This window comes from Thamnophis sirtalis, unplaced genomic scaffold, assembly GCF_051295495.1.
Source record: "Thamnophis sirtalis isolate CommonGarterSnake01/CBP01778 unplaced genomic scaffold, rThaSir2_p1.2 scaffold_15, whole genome shotgun sequence".
Classification (NCBI taxonomy): Eukaryota; Metazoa; Chordata; class Lepidosauria; order Squamata; family Natricidae; genus Thamnophis; species Thamnophis sirtalis.
In genome coordinates this window covers 10,712,360-10,732,750 of record NW_028261395.1, presented here as the reverse complement: position 1 = coordinate 10,732,750, position 20,391 = coordinate 10,712,360, and the positions used below count along the sequence as shown (strand labels likewise).

Sequence of the window (20,391 nt, the reverse complement as noted above, 5' to 3'; positions counted from 1 at the left end):
TATGTTGTCGTCACGTTACATATTGTGATATTTTTCCCCTTTCGCTAAACCGGGAGTGGGCATGGCAGTGTGTGACACATCTGGTGCGTGGGCCGCAAGTTTGACACCCCTGATATAGGTAGACTTCTACTTATGACCAATTGAAGTTAAGACGGACTCTCCAAAAGGTGCCTGGTTTTGAAGTTCTGATGTTGCACCCTCCCCCAACATAAAAAGTGCCTGAATCTGAGGTGCTTGGCAACTGGTCCACATTTACAAAAACCAGCCAATAGTACACAATCAATTTGCTTAATGACTATGGTATTCACTTAACGGCCATCATAATAAAGGTCATTATAATCCGGTCCGGTTACATGGAGACCTGCTTTGCAACCATCTCAACTTACAACCATAATTGCCAAGCTCAAGGCCTACCTGTATACATTTGATGAATAAATACGTTCGAAGAAAGGGTGCCTCTAAATGTGGAGGGCCTTATATTTTTAGCATGGCAGGCCTTCCACAAAAACACACTTTTCTCTTTTTGGGGTACTGAGTGATTAACTCAAGGTAGGAAACACACATTTTTTCTAGATAGAGATAGTCTTTAACTTATGATCACAACTGAGCACAAAATTTCTGTCTTTAAGCAAGACATTTGTTCAGTACTGTTTGTCTCAGGCCAGGAAGCCATCTTTTACATTGGGCCTTCAGGCATGCCACATTTGTCTGCTGGGGGAAACTGGGAGAGGGGATTATATGGAGTATGGGAGATATATAGTCTAAATAACATTCCTTTCTCAGAGAGTCAAGGACACCTTGCCCTGCACTTGGAGTGGCATGACTGGGAGGCATCTCCAGTTGGGATGGGGTCTGATTGGGCCATGAGATGGAGAAATGGATGCTGGGCAGGGACGTGAACTTTCAATTGGGTGGGGAAAACCTGGAAACTTTCAGATTTGGGTTTTCTCAGATGTGCCAATATGACATCTCTAATAAAATGGAACTTTGAGGAATCTTCAAGGTTGGGGGGTTCCACCACAAAACCGCGTTCGACTAAAGGGCGCTCGACGAAACCGCGTAGCTGACGTCATCACAGCGCAACAACAGCGCGGAGAAAAAAGCACGCTGTAAACGTTAAACCTAAAATTAACCCCTAAACCTAACCCTAACCCCCCTAAATCTAATCCTAAACCTAACCCTAAACCTAACCCTTTACCTAACGCTAAACCTAGTCCTAACCCTTAACTTAACCCTAACCCTTAACCTAACCCTAACCCTAACCCTAAACCTTAACCTAACCCTAAACCTAACATTAAACCTAACCCTAAACCTAACCTTTACCTTAACTTGAATCGGCTTGCTTTCAAAGCGCTATTTAAAGCGCCCTTCTTTCTCCGCGCTCGCTGTTGTCGCCCTGTTGATGACGTCAGCGACGCGGTTTAATTGGGTGCGCTTTAGTCGAGCGCGGTTTTGTCGTGCCACGTCGTTGGGGCTGTTACTTGGAACCCTGACATTTTACGACCTTTCTTGCCACTGTTGTTCACTGAATCACTGCAGTTGTTACTACAGTTGTTAAACGAACTTGCTTCCCCCTTGACCTTGCAAAAGGTGATTCCAAGGCCCTGGGACACTGCAACCATCATAAATCCATGCCACGTCCTAATTTTGATCCTGTGACCATGGGGATGCTGTGCACAACAGCCATCAGTCCCTTTCGCCGTCGTCGTCATAACTTCAAGTGGTCACTAAAATGAATGGTTGTAAGTTGAGGACGACCTGCCACATCTGAGCGATGACATTTCCATTTTCAAGCAGATTGTTTGGCTTGCTTTCTTGCCCACTTAGGGGAGCTGAATTCAGCCTTCCTTTCATTTTGATGAATTAGGATTTGCAATGGCTGTTATGCTAATGGTGTTAAGGTTACCTGCAACATTAACTTCCACGGAGAAACAGAAGTGGTTATCTTATTAACAACAGAAGGGAAAATTAATGGATCTATGCTGGTGCCTGAACTTCGCACACTTTCACAGACAGATGCTTACCTAATGCAAAAGCTTTACATGGTCTGATTACAGATACTCCTTAAGCTGCCACCTTAACGGAACCTATTATCGGTTCCACCACAAAACCGCGTTCGACTAAAGGGCGCTCGACGAAACCGCGTAGCTGACGTCATCACAGCGCGACAACAGCGCGGAGACAGAAGCACGCTGTAAATGCTAAACCTAAAATTAACCCCTAAACCTAAACCTAACCCCCCTAAACCTAATCCTAACCCTAACCCTAAACCTAACCCTTAACCTAACCCTTATCCTAACCCTAAACCTAATCCTAACCCTTAACCTAACCCTAACCCTAACCCTTAACCTAACCCTAAACCTAACCCTAACCCTAACCCTAAACCTAACCCTTACCTTAACTTGAATCGGCTTGCTTTCAAAGCGCTATTTAAAGCGCCCTTCTTTCTCCGTGCTCGCTGTTGTCGCCCTGTTGATGACGTCAGCGACGTGGTTTAATCGGGCGCGCTTTAGTCGAGCGCGGTTTTGTCGTACCACGCCTATTGTCATGGTTGTAACTCATGATAGTTGTAAATCAGACACCAACATGACCAATGTAATTTTACAACTATTTTTGCCACGGTTGTTAAGTGCATATAGTGTTTACTAGGAAGTAGCTTTGCCAAAAAACAGCAGTAAATGCCAGGTTTTGGCAAAAACTGTTACAGTACAATGACAGTAGGACTCTGCAGATGACTATAATTTTGGCCCAGTTGTTGAGCACTTAAAGTGGTGGTTACATGAAGGCGGGGAAGGACCCCGACCGTCATAACTTTGAATCTGGGTCTTAAGTACCCCAAGGGAGGTCCATTGTAACTTAGAACATTCGTTAAGTGACGAATCGCAAGTCAAGGATTACCTATAATGTATGTTTTGACTTAAAAAAAATTTGGTTACACGCTTGTTTACGGTGTTTCTAAGGCAACTAGATTTCATTGAGGGTTACATCAGGGCTGGGTTTGACCTCAGGGGGTCAGGGTAGGTGTGGCTAGCTTGACATCACTCCTGTCAGGGGCGCTTGTGGTGGCCCTAGTGATCTGCCGAGGTGGCGCAGTGGTTAGGGTGCAGTACTGAAGGCCACTACAGCTGACTGTTATCTGCAGTTCAGCGGTTCTAATCTCACCGGCTCAAGGTTGACTCAGCCTTCCATCCTTCCGAGGTGGGTGAAATGAGGACCCAGACTGTGGGGGCGATATGCTGACTCTGTAAACCGCTTAGAGAGGGCTGAAAGCCCTATGAAGCGGTATACAAGTCTAACTGCTATTGCTATTGTACTGCCAGAGGAAATGAGCTCCCAAGCTCTGTTTTAGGCTGTGACAGCCTCCTGCAACCCTCTGCCAGAGTAAATGGAGCTCGGGAGAGTCACACGCAGCCCTCCCAAGCTCCGTTTTTCGCTGGCAGAAGCACTGTGGGTTGTTCCTTCGCTGTTTCCAGGGCGGCCCCACTAGCCAGATCTCAGCACCTTGCAAACCAGATTCCCCCCGCCTTTCCCGGCCTTGAGTTTTACACCCCTGCTCTAAGGAGTTTCTGTTGGATTTCCCCCAAACTGGCCAGCTGATACAATTATGTCATTGCAAGAGCCTACTTTTTATGACTAGGAAATACATAATTTTACTTTCCACTTGGCTCCAGTTGGGTTGAAGATGTACAGCCTGGCTGCTTGCTTGAGACTCCCATCTCTGTCGGGTCTGTTTTTCATAGTCACCCCTGCTCTTCCTAGCCCCCATCATTTTCACTGCAGGATGCTCCAGAAAACCCAGGAGTCTTGGAAAAATCTATGCACTGCATCCCAATAATAAGGATATATTATTGGAGCTGCGCAAAACAGCAGGGAAGTTTGTAGGATGTTCCGAGGAACCTGAAAATATATCTGTTGCCGGGCGCAGTTTGTGCTGCTCTTTCGAGCTTCAGAACAGAGCAAACTATTAATGACGTCTCTATTCAGATATAACTGAATAGCAATCAGAAACGCAGATCAGCAAGCACACAAATTTCAGGTGCCGAAATTAGCATTTTGGTTGTTGTTGAATAATGATGCGGTATCATTGCCTCCGTCTAGAGCGGTTACCATGGTAACCGTTGCTCCCTCCATTGTACTGCTGTAGCCACTGATTTATAAATATATATATAGATATAATAACTCCGCCCCACTTTTCCCTTCCTTTTTCACCACATCATGAGAGTGATGAAGCTGGCATAAAAAAAATGTAAAATTCTATACTTCCAGGCTTCTCAAACAAGAAAAATGTAATTCATAACTGCCTTCCTAATTTTTTTTAGGCTATGGATTGTGGGAAACAGAGCCTATTGTTTTTGCAGAACTATAAGACATGCTAACCTGTGAAGAAAATACATTTCTAATCTCATAAGCTAGATTGAAACTTGATAATTGTATGTCGGAAGGCTTCTGCTACAGAGGGGGTATTCAGCAGGTTCTAACCCGTTCTGGAGAACCAGTAGCGGAAATTTTGAATAGTTTGGAGAAGTGGGGATTTTGCAGTAACTTTCCCCTTGAGTGGGGGGGGGGGAATGGAGATTTTACAGTATCCTTCCTCTGCCACACTCACCAAGCCACACTCATAGAACCGATGGTAAAAAAAAATTGAATCCCACCACTGCTCTGCTCTGCTATAATTGAATTGAATTGAATTGAATTTTATTATTTGTATGCCGCCCTTCTCCGGGAAGGACTCAGGGCGGCGAACAATTCAAAAAGGGAAAAGGGGAACATAAAACAGAATACAGATAATTAAAATAAGCAAGAATCACACAACCATACAAGTCGAGAGGGGAGGGAACTCATCAACCCCAGGCCTGGGGTTTTGACGGCTTTTCGGAAGGCCTGGAGAGAGGTGAGGGTCCAAATCCCTGCGGGGAGTTCGTTCCAGAGGGCCGGAGCTGCCACAGGAAGGCCCTCCCCTGGGTAGTAGCCAGGTGGCATTGGCTAGTAGACGGAACCCGGAGGAGGCCAACCCTGTGTGATCTAATGGGTCTTTGGGAGGTAATTGGCAGCAGGCGGTCTCTCAAGTAAACCATTCGTCAGCCTCACTAATGTCTGGCTCTGAAGGCAGCTGATAGTTGGCATATGGCTCTGAGCCCCATCTCTGCCTCCGACACAGAGCCCTCATCAGAGCTTTCCCCAGACTCCAGGGCACGTTGCTCCCCAATCTCCTCACTGTCTTAACCATTATTTGCTGATACGATAGTTACTCTAGCGACAAGCCCTAGGAACCAGGACTGTAAAAGGTAATTTGTAAATAAGGGCAGGGGGTAATAGAATTAGAGCAACGGGAGATGTAATCGGGGCAGAGATAACGTATTCACTTTGGACGTTTCGGATAGGTTGTGATGCCATGAGTACTAAGCCAATGAGGAAAAAGGTGGGAGATAAATTTGCAACGGCGATAGGAAATATAAAGAAAACACATCGATGGTTTAAGGTGTGTTCACTGTACCTGCATGTGCATGGTGCACCCTCTTTGCAAAGTAGTAAATAAAGTTACCATTGTTTTCTCTTGGGAATTTTGGCTGGTGTTCGTTTATATCAAAAGTAGACAACGAACGGCACTTCCATTATGGTTCACCTGTCTAATATATTCTCACTCCAAAATGAAAACAGATATGAGGATTGAGAGAAAAATGAAAACACTGAACAAGCGAGATAAGAACAAGAAACAATATGCCGGGGGAGAGCCTTCTCTGTTGCAGCTCCGGCCCTCTGGAACGAGCTCCCTGTTGAGATCCGGACCCTTACTACCCTCCCGGCCTTCCGCAAAGCCACCAAGTCCTGGCTGTTCCAGCAGGCTGGGGGGAGCTGAGAAGCATCTACCTCCATAGAAATTGTGAATGTTGGTTTTGTTTTTAATATGTTGTCTTTGTCTCTCGTTCCCCCCTTTCCCTTGTCTTTTGTGAGCTGCCCGGAGTCCTCTGGGAGTGGGCGCCATACAAGACAAACAAACAAACAAACAAACAAATAAATAAATAAATAAATAAATAAATAAATAAATAAATAATGCCAAGCAAGACTTAAAACATTATTTTCTGTTTTGGTAACAATCTTGAAAGGAAAGCATAGTTACTTTCTGTCTACTCCACTGTTTCCGAATATTATAATGAAAACTTACATGGGAACATTTCTCCAACACTTCCTCTTTGAATTGTAAAAACTTCGCTTGGATGGCAGGCTGGTTGAGTGCAAACGATAGAAAATGTGTGAAGGGTTGTTTTTTACGAAAGCTTTCAACGAGAACATCAATTCGTGTCCGGGCTGAAATAACACCACTCCGATGTTGTCCTGTGATCACTGAAAACAAGGGAAATAATAGGACATGATATATGCTAATGTGCTTCAAAATTCCCTCCAGAAATCTAAGAATAGCAGGCAGCTAGCAAGTCCTTGCTGTACTCAAAACCCAATTAACAACATGGCTGCTAAGTTGACAAAGGACAACATAGGCATGGAGTGAAGAGCTTTTCTCCAGGAAGGAGTAAGTAGTTGTTAGAGGGAAAAAAATGTTACTTTTTGATCTTCATATTCCAACTTTGTTTTATCTATGTCCTGTGCTTGTAAAGAGATTTAAGAGGGCATACATACTGTTTGCTCCGACCCTTTCCTGCTAATGGCATGATTACATTGCTTTAGATGTGTACTAAAGCAAACAGTTTATTTTCTGGAAATCCCTTCCTCTCCAACCTGTCTGCTCTGCGGGGGGGGTGTGGGTGTGTGGCTGGGTAAGGTCAGGCAAAGGAAAGATTGCCTACGGCTTGCCTTTTTTCTCCCACTCTCTTGCAAACTGAAGAGATTCGAGAGGAAGATTTCAATAGAATATTGTAAGCAGTAGGCACAGTGAGCCCAGTTCCTAGGCCTGGGCTGCCAGCGTGAACACATTGCTTTTGATGTATATAAGAGCAAAATTCTTTGGAAATCCCTTCCTTCCCAATCTCTCTGCTTTGCAAGAAGAAGAAGAAAACCACAGGACATTATCTATTGTCTGCAATAGAGATAACATGATTGTCAGGCACTGGGAAAGTTGCAAATCAGCTGTAAAGTTTTTTTTAAAAAATTAGAACTATCTATAACTTCGAATGATTGCTAAAAGAATAGTTGGTATGTGAGGACTCTTGGATGGAATGTTATCTCAAATCAGGAGATGATTGATGATGATATTATTATTATTATTATTATTCATTAAACATGAAATTCAGTCAACTGAACATTTAAAAATTTATTATTACTATTATACTTTATTCATTAAACATGAAACTCAGTCAACTGAATATTTAAAAATAATAATACTTTATTCATTAAACATGAAACTCAGCCAACTGAGCATTCAAAAATGCATTACAAATACCAGTGACTGGTGCTAATGGTTGATATGGTTTGCTGCCAGTGTCCTAGGTATCAACCAAGTACCTTCTTAAAATATAAGATGTTCTGAGTAGTGCAGTTTTTTGCAGTTCCGCTGGTGTTATTGCAGGAAGCTGCAATTTGTTGATGTATCTTGTAAAATTCTTGGACATGGTGCCAAGTGCCCCGATGACAATGGGTATCACTGTTACATGCTTCATCCTTAGCTGTGTAGTTTTGATGGCCAGGTCGCAATATTTCATTATTTTTTTTCTTTGACTCTGGCATCTCCAGGAATGTGAAATGTGAAACAGTTTCGACTTTATTATTGCAAAGTCAGCAGTTTGGGTTGTCAGTGGATTTTTGTATCTTCACTGAAGATATTATTATTATTATTATTATTATTATTATTATTATTAATTAAATAAAATTTTATACCGCTTCGGTCGTCGCGCGGGTTAACAAGGGCCGCGGCGGATGTTGGGGTCCCTGGACATCCGTCGACAAGTGGGCTACAAGTGGACCAGCCAACAAAACAACAAAAATATAGTGCAGATGAAAACCGTGCCATAATGGCCTGTTACTACAACTCAGAGGCAGAAAAAGAGGTTATTTAAAGCGAATGTATGAATTATGGAAAGAACAATATCCAGATTCAAATGTTAGTGAACAACGACTAGCAGATCAAAGGCGATTTATTGTACGGAATAAAATGTTTAGTGAAGTTGAACTGGAGGAAATTCAGGCAAATTGCAAAACCCAAAAAACAATATCATAAGCAGAAATAACTGATATTCAAGACACAACTAAAGACATTATAGTAGAACTCCCAGAAGAAGCTCTCGGAGAGGAAATAACACCACCACTACTAGAACCAGTTATCACTGAACCAACTGATGAACTAACTCAAAAACAAAAAGAATTGAAGGATAAGATCATGGAGCATTTTCTGCTTAATGAGGAAAGGCAACGTTTACCATCACTAAAAACTGTACCTAAGAAAATTTTGGCCCCTATCATGAAAATGGTTATATGCAGTGTTTTCAAAAATTGAATCGGGATCCATCTTGGAAACGAACCAGTTAATGTACAGCGCAGCTGTAATAGTCACTAATGAACTAGGCATTAAAATCAAAGTACCTAGTCACACAACAGAAAAAGCATCAAAGCCAAAGTGGAAAATCCGATTAGAACAAAAAGTCAAAAAATTAAGGGCAGATGCTAGTAACTTAAAGAACATGCATGAGCAACGGCTTAAAAACAATAAAACCATAGATCGGCTAATCAGAAGATATAAATTGGATACAAGAAACATCAATGAAGCTGTAGAGATTGTAAAACAGCAGATAACAGCAACAGCTAGAAAAATTGAAAGATATGAGGCACGAATCATCCAATATAAACAAAATCAGCAATTTCGATCAGACCAACGGCGTTTTTATCAAAGTCTTAATGTGAATGGTGACACCAAAAGTGAAAAACCAGAAAAGCAGGCCACAGTTGAATTCTGGAAAGAATTGTGGGAAAATGCGAAGGACTACAATAAGAAAGCAAAGTGGATACATGACTTTGAGAAAAGCATTGGCAACAAACAAATGCAAGTATTAGAAATAACAACTGAGATGGTCAAAATCAAGAATGGAGAGTTGGCAGAACAAAGCACTGCATGGCCAATTTCTGGAAAAAATAAAAGATAAAGTGGACAGTGAACAAACTTGGTTATGGTTAACAACAGGCACATTAAAGAAAGAAACAGAGTCACTAATCCTGGCTGCGCAAGAACAAGCTATCTGCACAAATGCCATTAAGGCCAAAATCGAAAAATCCTCTGATGATGCCAAATGCAGACTTTGCAAAGAAGCTGATGAAACTGTTGATCACATACTCAACTGCTGTAAAAAAATCATGCAGACTGATTATAAATTGCGGCACAATTCAGAAGCACAAATGATCCATTGGAATTTGTGCAAAAATTATAATATTAAAACAGCAACAAACTGGTGGGAACATCAGCCTGAAAAAGTCACCGAAAATCAGATGGTCAAGATCTTGTGGGATTTCCGTATACAAATGGACAAAATACTGGCGCATAATACACCAGATATCACACTGGTTGAGAAAAATAAGGTCACAATCATAGACATCACAATACCAGGTGATAGCAGGGTCGCTGAGAAGGAACATGAAAAAATCGCAAAATACCAGGACTTAAAAATTGAAATTCAACGACTATGGCACAAACCAGCAGTGGTAATTCCAGTGGTAATTGGCACACTGGGTGCTATTCCAAAAGCACTGGAATTACATTTAAAACAGTTAAAAATTGACAAAATCACCGTCAAGTGCAAAAAGCCGCACTGCTTGGATCTGCACGCATATTACGAAAATACGTTACGACGTCCTAGGCCCCTGGGTGGGGCCCAACTAGTAACGAATGCCAAATCCGGCAAAACAACTGGCTGCTGTGATACAATTGTATAATAATAACAATAACAACTATAGTAGACTGGAGGAAGGAAAAAGAAGTGAAAACGGTATAATAATTACCGCAAGTAAATTAAAGATTTTGAGAAGTAGAGAATGCACATTGGATAACAGCTGTTTCATTGTCATTGATTAAGATTCCTTTTTCTATGAAATGAAAGACTGCCCCCGTTTATGGAAAGTCTTTATTTCTCATGGAATGGAAAACAAATCCTCTTTAATTTCCCTTTTGTAGCTCATCTCATATATAGTAATATATTCTTTTCAAATACCATGTTTCCCCGAAAATAAAACCTTCCCCGAAAGTAAGTCCTAGCTTGGCTTTTTACACATGTGCCCAATATAAGCCCAACCCCCAATATAAGCCCTAATTAAGACCTCCCCACCCATTCCAGGGTGCACGAGTAAAAATTAAGCTAGAGTGGGGATGGGGTGTGTGTGGAGTTACCCTACTACTCACTTTCGGACAGTTGCAGCCAAGCCTCACATACCATAACACCTGCCTTGCCAGTCCATTTCTTCTGCAGCCGGCAAGGCTTTTCTAGAGGCCTCTGCAGCCGATAACAGAGCTCCGGATCAATCCAGAGCTCTGTTATCAGCTGCAGAGGCATTCAGGAAAGTCTTGCTTGTTCCTGAAGGCCTCTAATAGTAGAATGGTGGCTGGGGGCGATGCACGACATTTCCCCTGAAAATAAAACCTGGTGCCTTTTTTTTTTTTTTTGGCAAATAGCAATAGCAATAGCAGTTAGACTTATATACCGCTTCATAGGGCTTTCAGCCCTCTCTAAGCGGTTTACAGAGTCAGTATATCGCCCCCACAGCCTGGGTCCTCATTTCACCCACCTCAGAAGGATGGAAGGCTGAGTCAACCTTGAGCCGGTGAGATTAGAACCGCTGAACTGCAGATAACAGTCAGCTGAAGTGGCCTGCAGTACTGCACCCTAACCATTGCGCCACCTCAGCTCTATAAAATATATAAGACAGGGTCTTATTTTCGGGGAAACACTGTAGTACCAAAATATATTATTTCTTAGTTTTATGTAACCTGCATACATAAACTCAGAAGTTTATTGATTTTTGCAAGCTCAAAATCTTACCAATTTCTCCTTCTACCCCTGGCTTGGGAATACTGATGGAAGTTCGGGTTTCGGTCTCTAGTTTTTTCCTGGTTTCTCCTTTCTTCCCTATTATATACCTGTAGAAAACATTGAGCGGGATAAGGAAGAAAAAAGGAGCCAAGTTTAAAGAGCTAAATTAGTATTAAATGATTCCCTGCATCACAAAAATAACTGTCCTGTCTGTTATGGAATGTAAGAGCTTAATAGGCACAATTGTTCTCACAACATCCAAATCCTTAAGACACAAAATATAGCCTGGGAAAGGGAGTCATCGTATAAAATTCAAGCGTTAGGAATTATCTTATAGCACATTTATTAGTTGGTAAATGAAACAGCATGAGAAGTTGGGGCTTTTTTCCCTTCCACCTATTAGAGGAAATAGAAGCAAAGCCAGAGAATGTGGTAATTGATTATATGCTGGCTGTAAAATTGATACGACTCCATAAATTTCGCAATGTGGATTTACTGGCATGGCGTATCGGCAGCCGCTTCAGAAAAAACAACGAACCAAGGAAACAAACCAATAAACATAAAGCAATATGAGAAATGTAGTCTTGGGTGGGCCTGTGGTCTTGCAAAGGCTCAGTGAGGGACCCTATTTGAAACTAAACCAATCTGGAAGCCAAAACTGCACATCAAGGGCGACTTATTTATCTCCGTGACAACAACTGTTAGATGAGGTGGAAAGGAAAATGGGCGAAGAGGAAACTGGTTGGGGAAAACTAGGTAGTTGTGGCTCATTTCCTCCATTCCTCTCAGGTTCATTGACCACTTTCTAGGTAGCATTTCATACTGAGTTTGTGAGAGAGAAAAAAGTGTATGTGCGGAAAATGCTGAGGTATGACTTGGCTTTATTGTCTCAAAAAAACCCAGGGAGTTAATAAAAAATTCTGTGTGCTGTTTTGGCATATAGTGTGATCGCTTGTCCTCAATCTCACTAAAAGATGTGCATAGATGTTTCCAATGTAAACTCTTGACGGTTGACCAAGGCTAGGTCTTCTGTTGTCTCAAGCTGCCCATCCCCAAATGGCGGTTGCCGCGAGTGGACTTTGGCGAGCGATGCAAGGAAAGACGGATTGATTGTAAGTGAATTGTGACACGCCTTCATTGTAACGCTCACAATCGTCAACAAAGAATCGCAGCGAGAAACGACGGTCAAAATTAGATAGAAGCTACGTCAAATTAAGCAATAGTAATAGCAATAGCAGTTAGACTTATTTACCGCTTCATAGGGCTTTCAGCCCTGTCTAAGCGGTTTACAGAGTCAGCATATTGCCCCCAACAACAGTCTGGGTTCTCATTTTACCCACCTCGGAAGGATGGAAGGCTGAGTCAACCCTGAGCCGGTGAGATTTGAATAGCCGAACTGCAGAACTGCAGTCAGCTGAAGTAGCCTGCAGTGCTGCATTTAACCACTGCGCCACCTCGGCTCTGTAGCAGTCCAAAGCTGTCCAAGTGATTTGGAACGAAAGCCAAACCAAACAAGCAAAATCATTTTTTTAAAAAAGATATAATACACTTATCTGTTAAAATCACCCATTTAAGCCTTTTCTTTTTGTTAATTCTCTCATAAGATAACATGAAAAGAAGATGATGCTAAATGCGTTTTAGGCTGCAATCCTATTATCCCCTTCCTAAATGCAAGCCCCACTGAATGCTGTGGCTGTGCTCCATAAAATAAAATAATTTACAATACTGTAACTTGATTAGAAATAAACAAGCTTGCTAGCGCATCCTTCCTGATCACTCCCTCTGGCCTTCCCTCCATACAGAAGTGGCCAAACATTATCATTACATGCAAAGCAGGGCTGAAGCTACATTTAGCACATTTTAAAGAAGTGGCATTTGTGATTGGTTTAGCCACTCCATATGGGCAGAAAAAGCTGGTTGTTTGGGGGTAAGCAAGAACTTGGTTTTACTGTGATATGTGATGCTGTCAATGAAAGTCACTTAAGAGATAACTATAGAATTGGAAGCATTTAAAACATTCCCTTATGGAACATTTACAACTGAAATGGGCCATGCACACCTCAAAATGGGCTATTCCAACACATGCCAAGTCTTCTGAAGCAGTCCAATAATAGTAGCAGATCATTCTGGGCTTACAACATTTCCCACATCCCTATATAACAGGGGTGAAATGCTACCAATTACCAATTACCTCCACTAGACCGATTAGATCCCACAGATTAGGCCTCCTCCGAATCCCATCCGCCGGCCAGTGTTGACTGGCGACTACCCGGAGGAGAGCCTTCTCTGTGGCTGCTCCGACCCTCTGGAACGAACTCCCCGTGGAGATTCGAACCCTCACCACCCTCCAGGCCTTCCGCAAAGCCCTCAAAACCTGGTTGTTCCGACAGGCCTGGGGCTAAAGAGCTGTTGCCCCCGTCTCGAATGGTATGACTGTTGTGAGTTTTAAATTATATATTGTTATACTGTTGTTTTAAATCTTTTGTCTGTATCCCCCTCCCTGGTTCGAGTTGTGAGCCGCCCTGAGTCCCCTTCGGGGGAAAAGGGCGACATATAAATTTAATAAACTGAACTGAACTGAAACTACCGTTTTGGACCTGTTCACCTGAACCGGTAGTAATTAATGCTACTGGTTCGCCTGAACAAGTATTTTAAAAAATGCTATCAGTTCGGGCGAACCGGTAGTTCCGACGATCAGCTGTGTGACAATCAGCTGTGCCGTGTGATTTATATTCGCTAGAAAACCCACGGCACAGCTGATCATCAGAACTACCAGTTTGGCCAAACCGGTAGCATTTTTCTTATTACCGGTTCAGGTCAACCGATAATTCCGACAATCAGCTGTGTAACAATCAGCTGTGCTGTGAGATTTATATTCACTAAAAAGCAGGAAATCCTGCTTTCTAGCGAATATAAATCGCGCAGCACAGCTATTTCCCCCCCTTGCTGTTCTACTTACCTTTGCAGACTCAGAAAAGGCGTCTTAATCCTCCTTTTTCAGTGCTGCGCGGTAGCCTGCACACACGAAGCAAACCGGTAGTGAAGCGAACTGGTAGCAGACTTCAGAGCATATCACCCCTGCTATTTAAGCAACAGCACTAGCACTAACATTAGACTTATACACCATTCCATAGTGCTTTGCAGCCTTCTCTAAGTGGTTTACAATGTCAACATCTTGCCCCCAACAATCCGGGTCCTCAGAAGGATGGAAGGCTGAGTCAACCTTGAGCCGCCAGTCAGAATCGAACTCCTAGCAGCGAGCAGTGAGTTAGCCTGCAATACTGCATTCTAACCACTGTGCTGCCAGGACTCTATGAGACTGAATTGTTAGCCTTCATCATCTTTGCATAGGTAGAGAAGAGTTTTCTGTCAACATTAGAGCTGTGGTGGCGCAATGGTTAGAATGCAGTACTGTAAGCTACTTCTGCTGCCTGCTAGTTACCTGTAGTTTGGCAGTTCAAGTCTCATTGGCTCAAGGTTGACTCAGCCTTCCATCCTTCAGAAGTCCATAAAATGAGGACCCAGATTGTTGGGGGCAATAGGCTGACTCTGTAAACCGCTTAGAGAGGGCTGTGAAGCACTGTGAAGCGGTATATAAGTCTAACTGCTATTGCTATTAGAGCAGGAGATACCCATCTGCATGCAGTTCTTGCGATTATATTCCCTCAAACTTACTTATATAGTGGACTAGGAATGTCCATAGCACATTGGTATCCTCTTTCTGTCTCTTCTACTGCAAATGCATCACAGAATTCATCTGAGCCATCTCCAAGACCTATAAAACATGAGCCGATAAGTCATTTACCAAGATGGTCCAGCCATCTCATTTCTCAGATAATTAAAGAAAAGGGGGAAAAAACCTGTTAAATGAATGGGATAGAGCCGTAATAGTGAACCTGTTGTGCGGAAATGTTGCGTGCGCACACACGCTCAGCAGGGCCATGCTCCGGAAAATGCTCCGGCTATGCCTGATGATCAGCTGGCTGGCGCGCATGATCACTGCAGTTTTCGGCACTGCTGTGTGCGTAAAGGGATCGCATTCCGGAAAAAGTCAAACTTCCGGGTTCTGGTGAGCATATGCACCCGACAATCAGTTGGCCAGTGTGCATTGGTTTTTGGCACTGCCATGTGCGCTAAAGACAGCTGATTGCAACCAGAAACTCAGAAGACAAAACAGGCAAGGTTGTGTACTGGGCAACATGGCTTCGTGTGCCACTTTGAGCATGCGTGCCATAGATTCACCATCAAGGGGAGAGAGGGAACTTCTAGCAGCCTTGTTTCAACCTGGTTTTCAAAACCATCCTACTGACATTTTAGTCTTGCAGGCATTTCAATAAGCAGCTGCTATAGTGAATCAAACAATGTTTTCTTTTAATCTGCTTTTGAATACAAGCTGCAAAGGAACTCTTGTCGGAAACTTTTCAGTGGATTCTGCCACTGATGCAAATGTCTATTTAAGAAAGCATAAAAGGATAGAGGGTGCAGATGCAGTCTCTGAAAGCTGACGGTTGGAAGCAAAAGGATTCTCTTTGTCATAGCCAATATTCTCAGCTGAAAAAGAAAACATAGCAATTATTCTTTTCTACCAATCATCTTCCAAACGCTGCGTATGTGAAAACTGAATTATATTAATTCAATAGCAATTCAGCAAATAAGTTGATGGGATATAACTTTTCCTTATATATAATTGTTGTGGCCTGTCAGCAGCCAGTGGAGCTGGCAGCAGATTCGGACAGTGAGGAGGTTGGGGAGGAACATGGGCCAGTCCTGGAGTCTGGCGAAGGCTCTGATGGGGGCTCTGTGTCGGAGGCAGAGAGGGAGGGCAGAGCCGTATGCCAGTTATCAGCTGCCTTCAGAATCAGACATCAGTGAGGCAGACAAATAGCTGGAGCCTGTTCCCAGTCTGTGCATGCACAGAGTTGCCAGACGAAGGGAACAGCTAAAGAACAGAGGTTGACTTGAGAGTAAGGCCACAGGTGGACAATGAATAGCCCCTCCCAGAGGAAATAAAAGAGGAGTGAAAAGGAGGGGAGGGGAGTTCATAGGAGACAATTAGTTCACTTAATTGGTTCATGACTCTCCGAGATGCTATTTTGCAAATATCGGCCTGGCAGCTCTCCAAGCCAGATAAGGCCTGTGACTGTAAATCCTTCCTTGAAAGACTTTGCTGGATGTGAATGAGCAGAATTCACATCAATTAATAAAAGGGATTTTTGCGGGGTCAAGTTGCTTCATGCTCTTGGGAATCCTAGGTCAGAACAATAATGTATTTCTAAAACACTTGACAATTTACATAATGTTGGCAGTAGTCTTGAAATAAATAAAACAAAATACAATAAGTTAAAATAAAATAATAAAATAAATAAAATATAGACAAGGTTAATGATCCTTATTTTAATATTCTGCCAGCATGTGAAATTAAGTATATTGTTAAGAGAGTTTGCATTCTCTCTCTTACAACTCTTTTGGTACATTAATATGCAGCGTGAACAATCTCTTGGCCTTTATGTCATTTTTCTGGATTTGCTAGCATTGTTTAGATAGAAATTTTATTGATTCTTCTCTTATCTGTCACCTCCTTAAGATATTCCATCAATTCATGCAGCCTTTTGATTTGGTAATGAATGCCGTACTTATATAACCTGATTTTCTAGTACCAAAGGTTCTTGTAAACATGGACTATTGTAGGAGATGATCAAGCGGAGCCTGAAGGAAGGGGGGCAAATGGGTCATCAGTCATGAGTCCCCCAAGAGATCTAAGTCCAGCCCACCTGGAATTCCTAAGCTGGAATTCCTGAACTACTCACGGCGAAATTTCTTTGACCATCAATAGTTCAGATTATTGTAGAGAGTTTAAGCCTGTCCGGCCTGCAGTCATATTTTCTTTTGGATCTTTGGCCTGCCACACTTTCTATTATTCTACTATGCATTTTTTATTGTGGGAAAAGGCGGCGGCGGGGAGGGGGGGATTATACGGAGTTAGATGCTATGCAGCCATAACAAAATTCTTTCTAGAAAGCCAAGGCCATCCTTTGTCTTTGCACCTCTGCACCTGACCGGAACTGGATGGGTGGAACTGCCAGCATGGAAGTGGGAGATTGGACCATGTGATGGACTTGTGGGTGTGGGAGCAAGATTTTGAACTTTCAATTGGGTGGGGAAAACCAGGAAGCTTTCAGATTCAGGTTTTCCCAGATGTCCCAACATGGCTCTCGTAATAAATTGGAATTTGAGGAATACTTTGCCTCGGATTCTGATTTAATTTTGGATGCTATTTGGAACCCTGACAAAGCCTGCAATAAATCTTTACATCCATTTGAACTGCCCGGATCTCTTGATTTCTCTGGGGCTTGACCAATATTTTCTTAACGTATCTTAGATTTTGACACTTTTATTGCCCAGAATTTCACTCCACTCATTCCATTTTTGTTTGATCTTCTTTGAATCAGTTACTATCTGTCCATGGCATCCTTTGGCATTCCCATTCTAAGCTGGATCTCCTTCTACCTCCTTGAACCCCTAAGATAGTCCATTTGATTTCTGCATACTCGATCTGGTAATATCCACATGCATAGGCATCATTTTTATAGTCAGAAGTTTGTGTTTGTAATGAAGAAATAATTGGTTTGGCATGGGAACCTTCAGAGTTGGTTTCCACCGGGTGTGCCGATATGATGTATCTAATAAAATAGTACAGTATAGCCTATTGTCATTGTACATGATGCAATCCATGACAAAAAATACAAACAACAAATAGTATAAAGAATAATCCCTATGCAAGTAATTGCCTGGCGTGACCCGTCAAAACCGCGCTCGACTAAGCCGCGCCCGATTAAACTGCGTCGCTGACGTCATCAACAGGGCGACAACAGCCAGCGTGGAGAAAGAAGGGCGCTTTAAATAGCGCTTTGAAAGCAAGCCGATTCAACTTAAGGTAAGGGTTAGGTTTAGGGTTAGGTTTAGGGTTAGGTTAAGGGTTAGCGTTAGGTTTAGGGTTAGTGTTAGTTTAAGGGTTAGGGTTAGGTTTAGGATTAGGTTAAGGGTTAGGATTAGGTTTAGGGTTAGGTTAAGGGTTAGGTTTAGGTTTAGGTTAAGGGTTAGGTTTAGGGTTAGGTTTAGGATTAGGTTTAGGGGGGTTAGGTTTAGGGGTTAATTTTAGGTTTAGCGTTTACAGCGTGCTTCTGTCTCCGCGCTGTTGTCGCCCTGTTGATGACGTCAGCTACGCGGTTTCGTCGAGTGCGGTTTAGTCGAACGCGGTTTTGTGGTGGAACCATTGCGGGGGGGGGGGGGGGGGAGAAAGAAAGAAAAACTATTCATACATTTCCGTGTGCGAATGGAGTGATTGTGGTTGTGTTTAAGAGCCTGATGGCCCAAGGATAAAAACTATTTTTAAACTTATTTGCTCGCCTGGCTATGCTTCGATGTCTTCTGCCTGATGGTAGAATTGCAAAGAGACACTGACCACGGTATGAATCATCTCTGAGTATCTTTCTCACTCTGCTAAAGCAGCGAAACCTGGCGATGTCATCCAGTGGTGTTAGAGGGCAGCCAATGGTTTCTTGTGCCGAAGTGATCACTCTCTCGTGCCCTTGTGACCTCTAGACTGGACTACTGCAACGTGCTCTACATGGGGCAGCCCTTGAAGAGCATTCGGAGACTTCAGCTTGTCCAGAATGCAGCCGCGTGAGCGATCGTGGGTGCACCTCGGTTCACCCACATAACACCTATTCTCCGCGAGCTGCACTGGCTGCCTATTGGTCTTCAGATACGCTTCAAGGCGCTAGTCGTCACTTATAAAGCCCTTCATGGTATTGGACCTGGGTACTTGAGAGACCGCCTGCTGCCAATTACCTCCAATAGACCGATTAGATCCCACAGATTAGGCCTCCTCCAAATTCCATCCGCCGGTCAATGCCGACTGGCGACTACCCAGAGGAGGGCCTTCTCTGTGGCTGATCCGACCCTCTGGAACGAGCTCCCCGTGGAGATTCGAACCCTCACCACCCTCCAGGCCTTCCGCAAAGCCCTTAAAACCTGGCTGTTCCGACAGGCCTGGGGCTAAAGAGCTTTGCCCCCCTTCTCGAATAGTATGGTTGTTGTGTGTTTTTTAAATTTTGTATTGTTATGTTCGTCTTTTTATCCCCCTGTCTGTACTCCCTTCCCTGACTGAATTGTGAGCCGCCCTGAGTCCCCTTTGGGGAAAAGGGCGGCATATAAATGTAATAAATCCAATCCAATCCAATCTCTGTAGTGCCTTCCTAAAATGTTCTTTAGAGGAATCTGCCTACCTCGGAGTTCTGCTTTCAATGGGTGCATTACTCGGAAAGTTGACACTAATCTTCCATATGTCTTTTATCCAAGTTTTTGCTCTCGGATTCAGAAGAGGAGGAAATGGATACATTTTATGGTTTAGTTCAATCTTAAGTGGACAAAACATGCAAAGAAGATGGTAAAATTAGAAATATTGAGGAGGAAAATGTACCTGGGTTTATGGTCTAGTTTAGGAAACCAAAATAAAGTAATGGAAGAGCTTAGCAATTTCTGCCAAACCATTTGGGGGTGGGGTTTAAAACAAGATATACCGTATTTTTTGGACTATAATACACACCTAGATTTAGAGGAAGAAAACAAGAAAAAAAAGTTTTTGGCCTCCACATGTCCCGTTTTCTCCCTCCCCTGCCTCCAGAAGCACTTTGTAGGCCAAAAACAGGCCCATTTTTGGTCTCCCAAACCCTGCGCACACCAACTTCACCAACAAGGCACTCATTTTTTCCCTGCAGAGTGCTTCTGGGAACTGGGGAAAGTGAAAACGCAACAAGTGGTGGGTTCGGGAGGCCAAAAATGAGCTCATATTCAGTCTATAAGATGCACAGAAATTTTCACCCACTTTTAGTGGGGGAGTGTATCTTATACTCCGAAAAATACGATAAACATAAATGAAGGGATCCTGTAGAGCAATAGCAATAGCAATAGCAATAGCAGTAGACTTATATACCGCTTCATAGGCCTTTCAGGCCTCTCTAAGCGGTTTACAGAGAGTCAGCATATTGCCCCCAACAATCTGGGTCCTCATTTTACCCACCTCGGAAGGATGGAAGGCTGAGTCAACCCTGAGCCGGTGAGATTTGAACCGCTGACCTGCTGATCTAGCAGTAGCCTGCAGTGCTGCTTTTAACCACTGCGCCACCTTGGCTCTAGAGAATTGATTATACCTGTATTAAAATCTTCCTCTTCTTCCTGTTGGTGAGGTTGTTCTCGAATAAAATTTTTCCTATAAACACGTCCATCGATTCTTATCAGAACTGGCCGTAGCACTTCCATGACCAATAACTGTATTTGGCTGAAAGAAAAATAAAATAAAATGTGTCTCATCACTTCAGTTTCTTATTCATCACAATATTAACAGTAATATATCAAGTTCAGAGATGTC

The 20,391-nt window shown here is 43.0% G+C and overlaps 1 protein-coding gene across 2 annotated transcripts in view; it reads right to left on the bottom strand.

Moving 5' to 3' along the window:
* The window catches only part of ASCC1 (activating signal cointegrator 1 complex subunit 1), a 131,302-nt gene that overhangs the window by 106,660 nt on the left and 4,251 nt on the right, over positions 1-20,391 (bottom strand). For both annotated transcript variants that reach the window (XM_087702653.1, XM_087702654.1), the window contains exons 2-5: positions 20,174-20,301; positions 14,637-14,736; positions 10,971-11,068; positions 6,164-6,342 (exon numbers count right to left, since the gene is read on the bottom strand). In XM_087702653.1, the coding sequence (XP_087558779.1) occupies positions 6,164-6,342; positions 10,971-11,068; positions 14,637-14,736; positions 20,174-20,282 (486 nt within the window). In that variant the 5' untranslated portion in view covers positions 20,283-20,301. The remainder of the gene's footprint in view (positions 1-6,163; positions 6,343-10,970; positions 11,069-14,636; positions 14,737-20,173; positions 20,302-20,391) is intronic.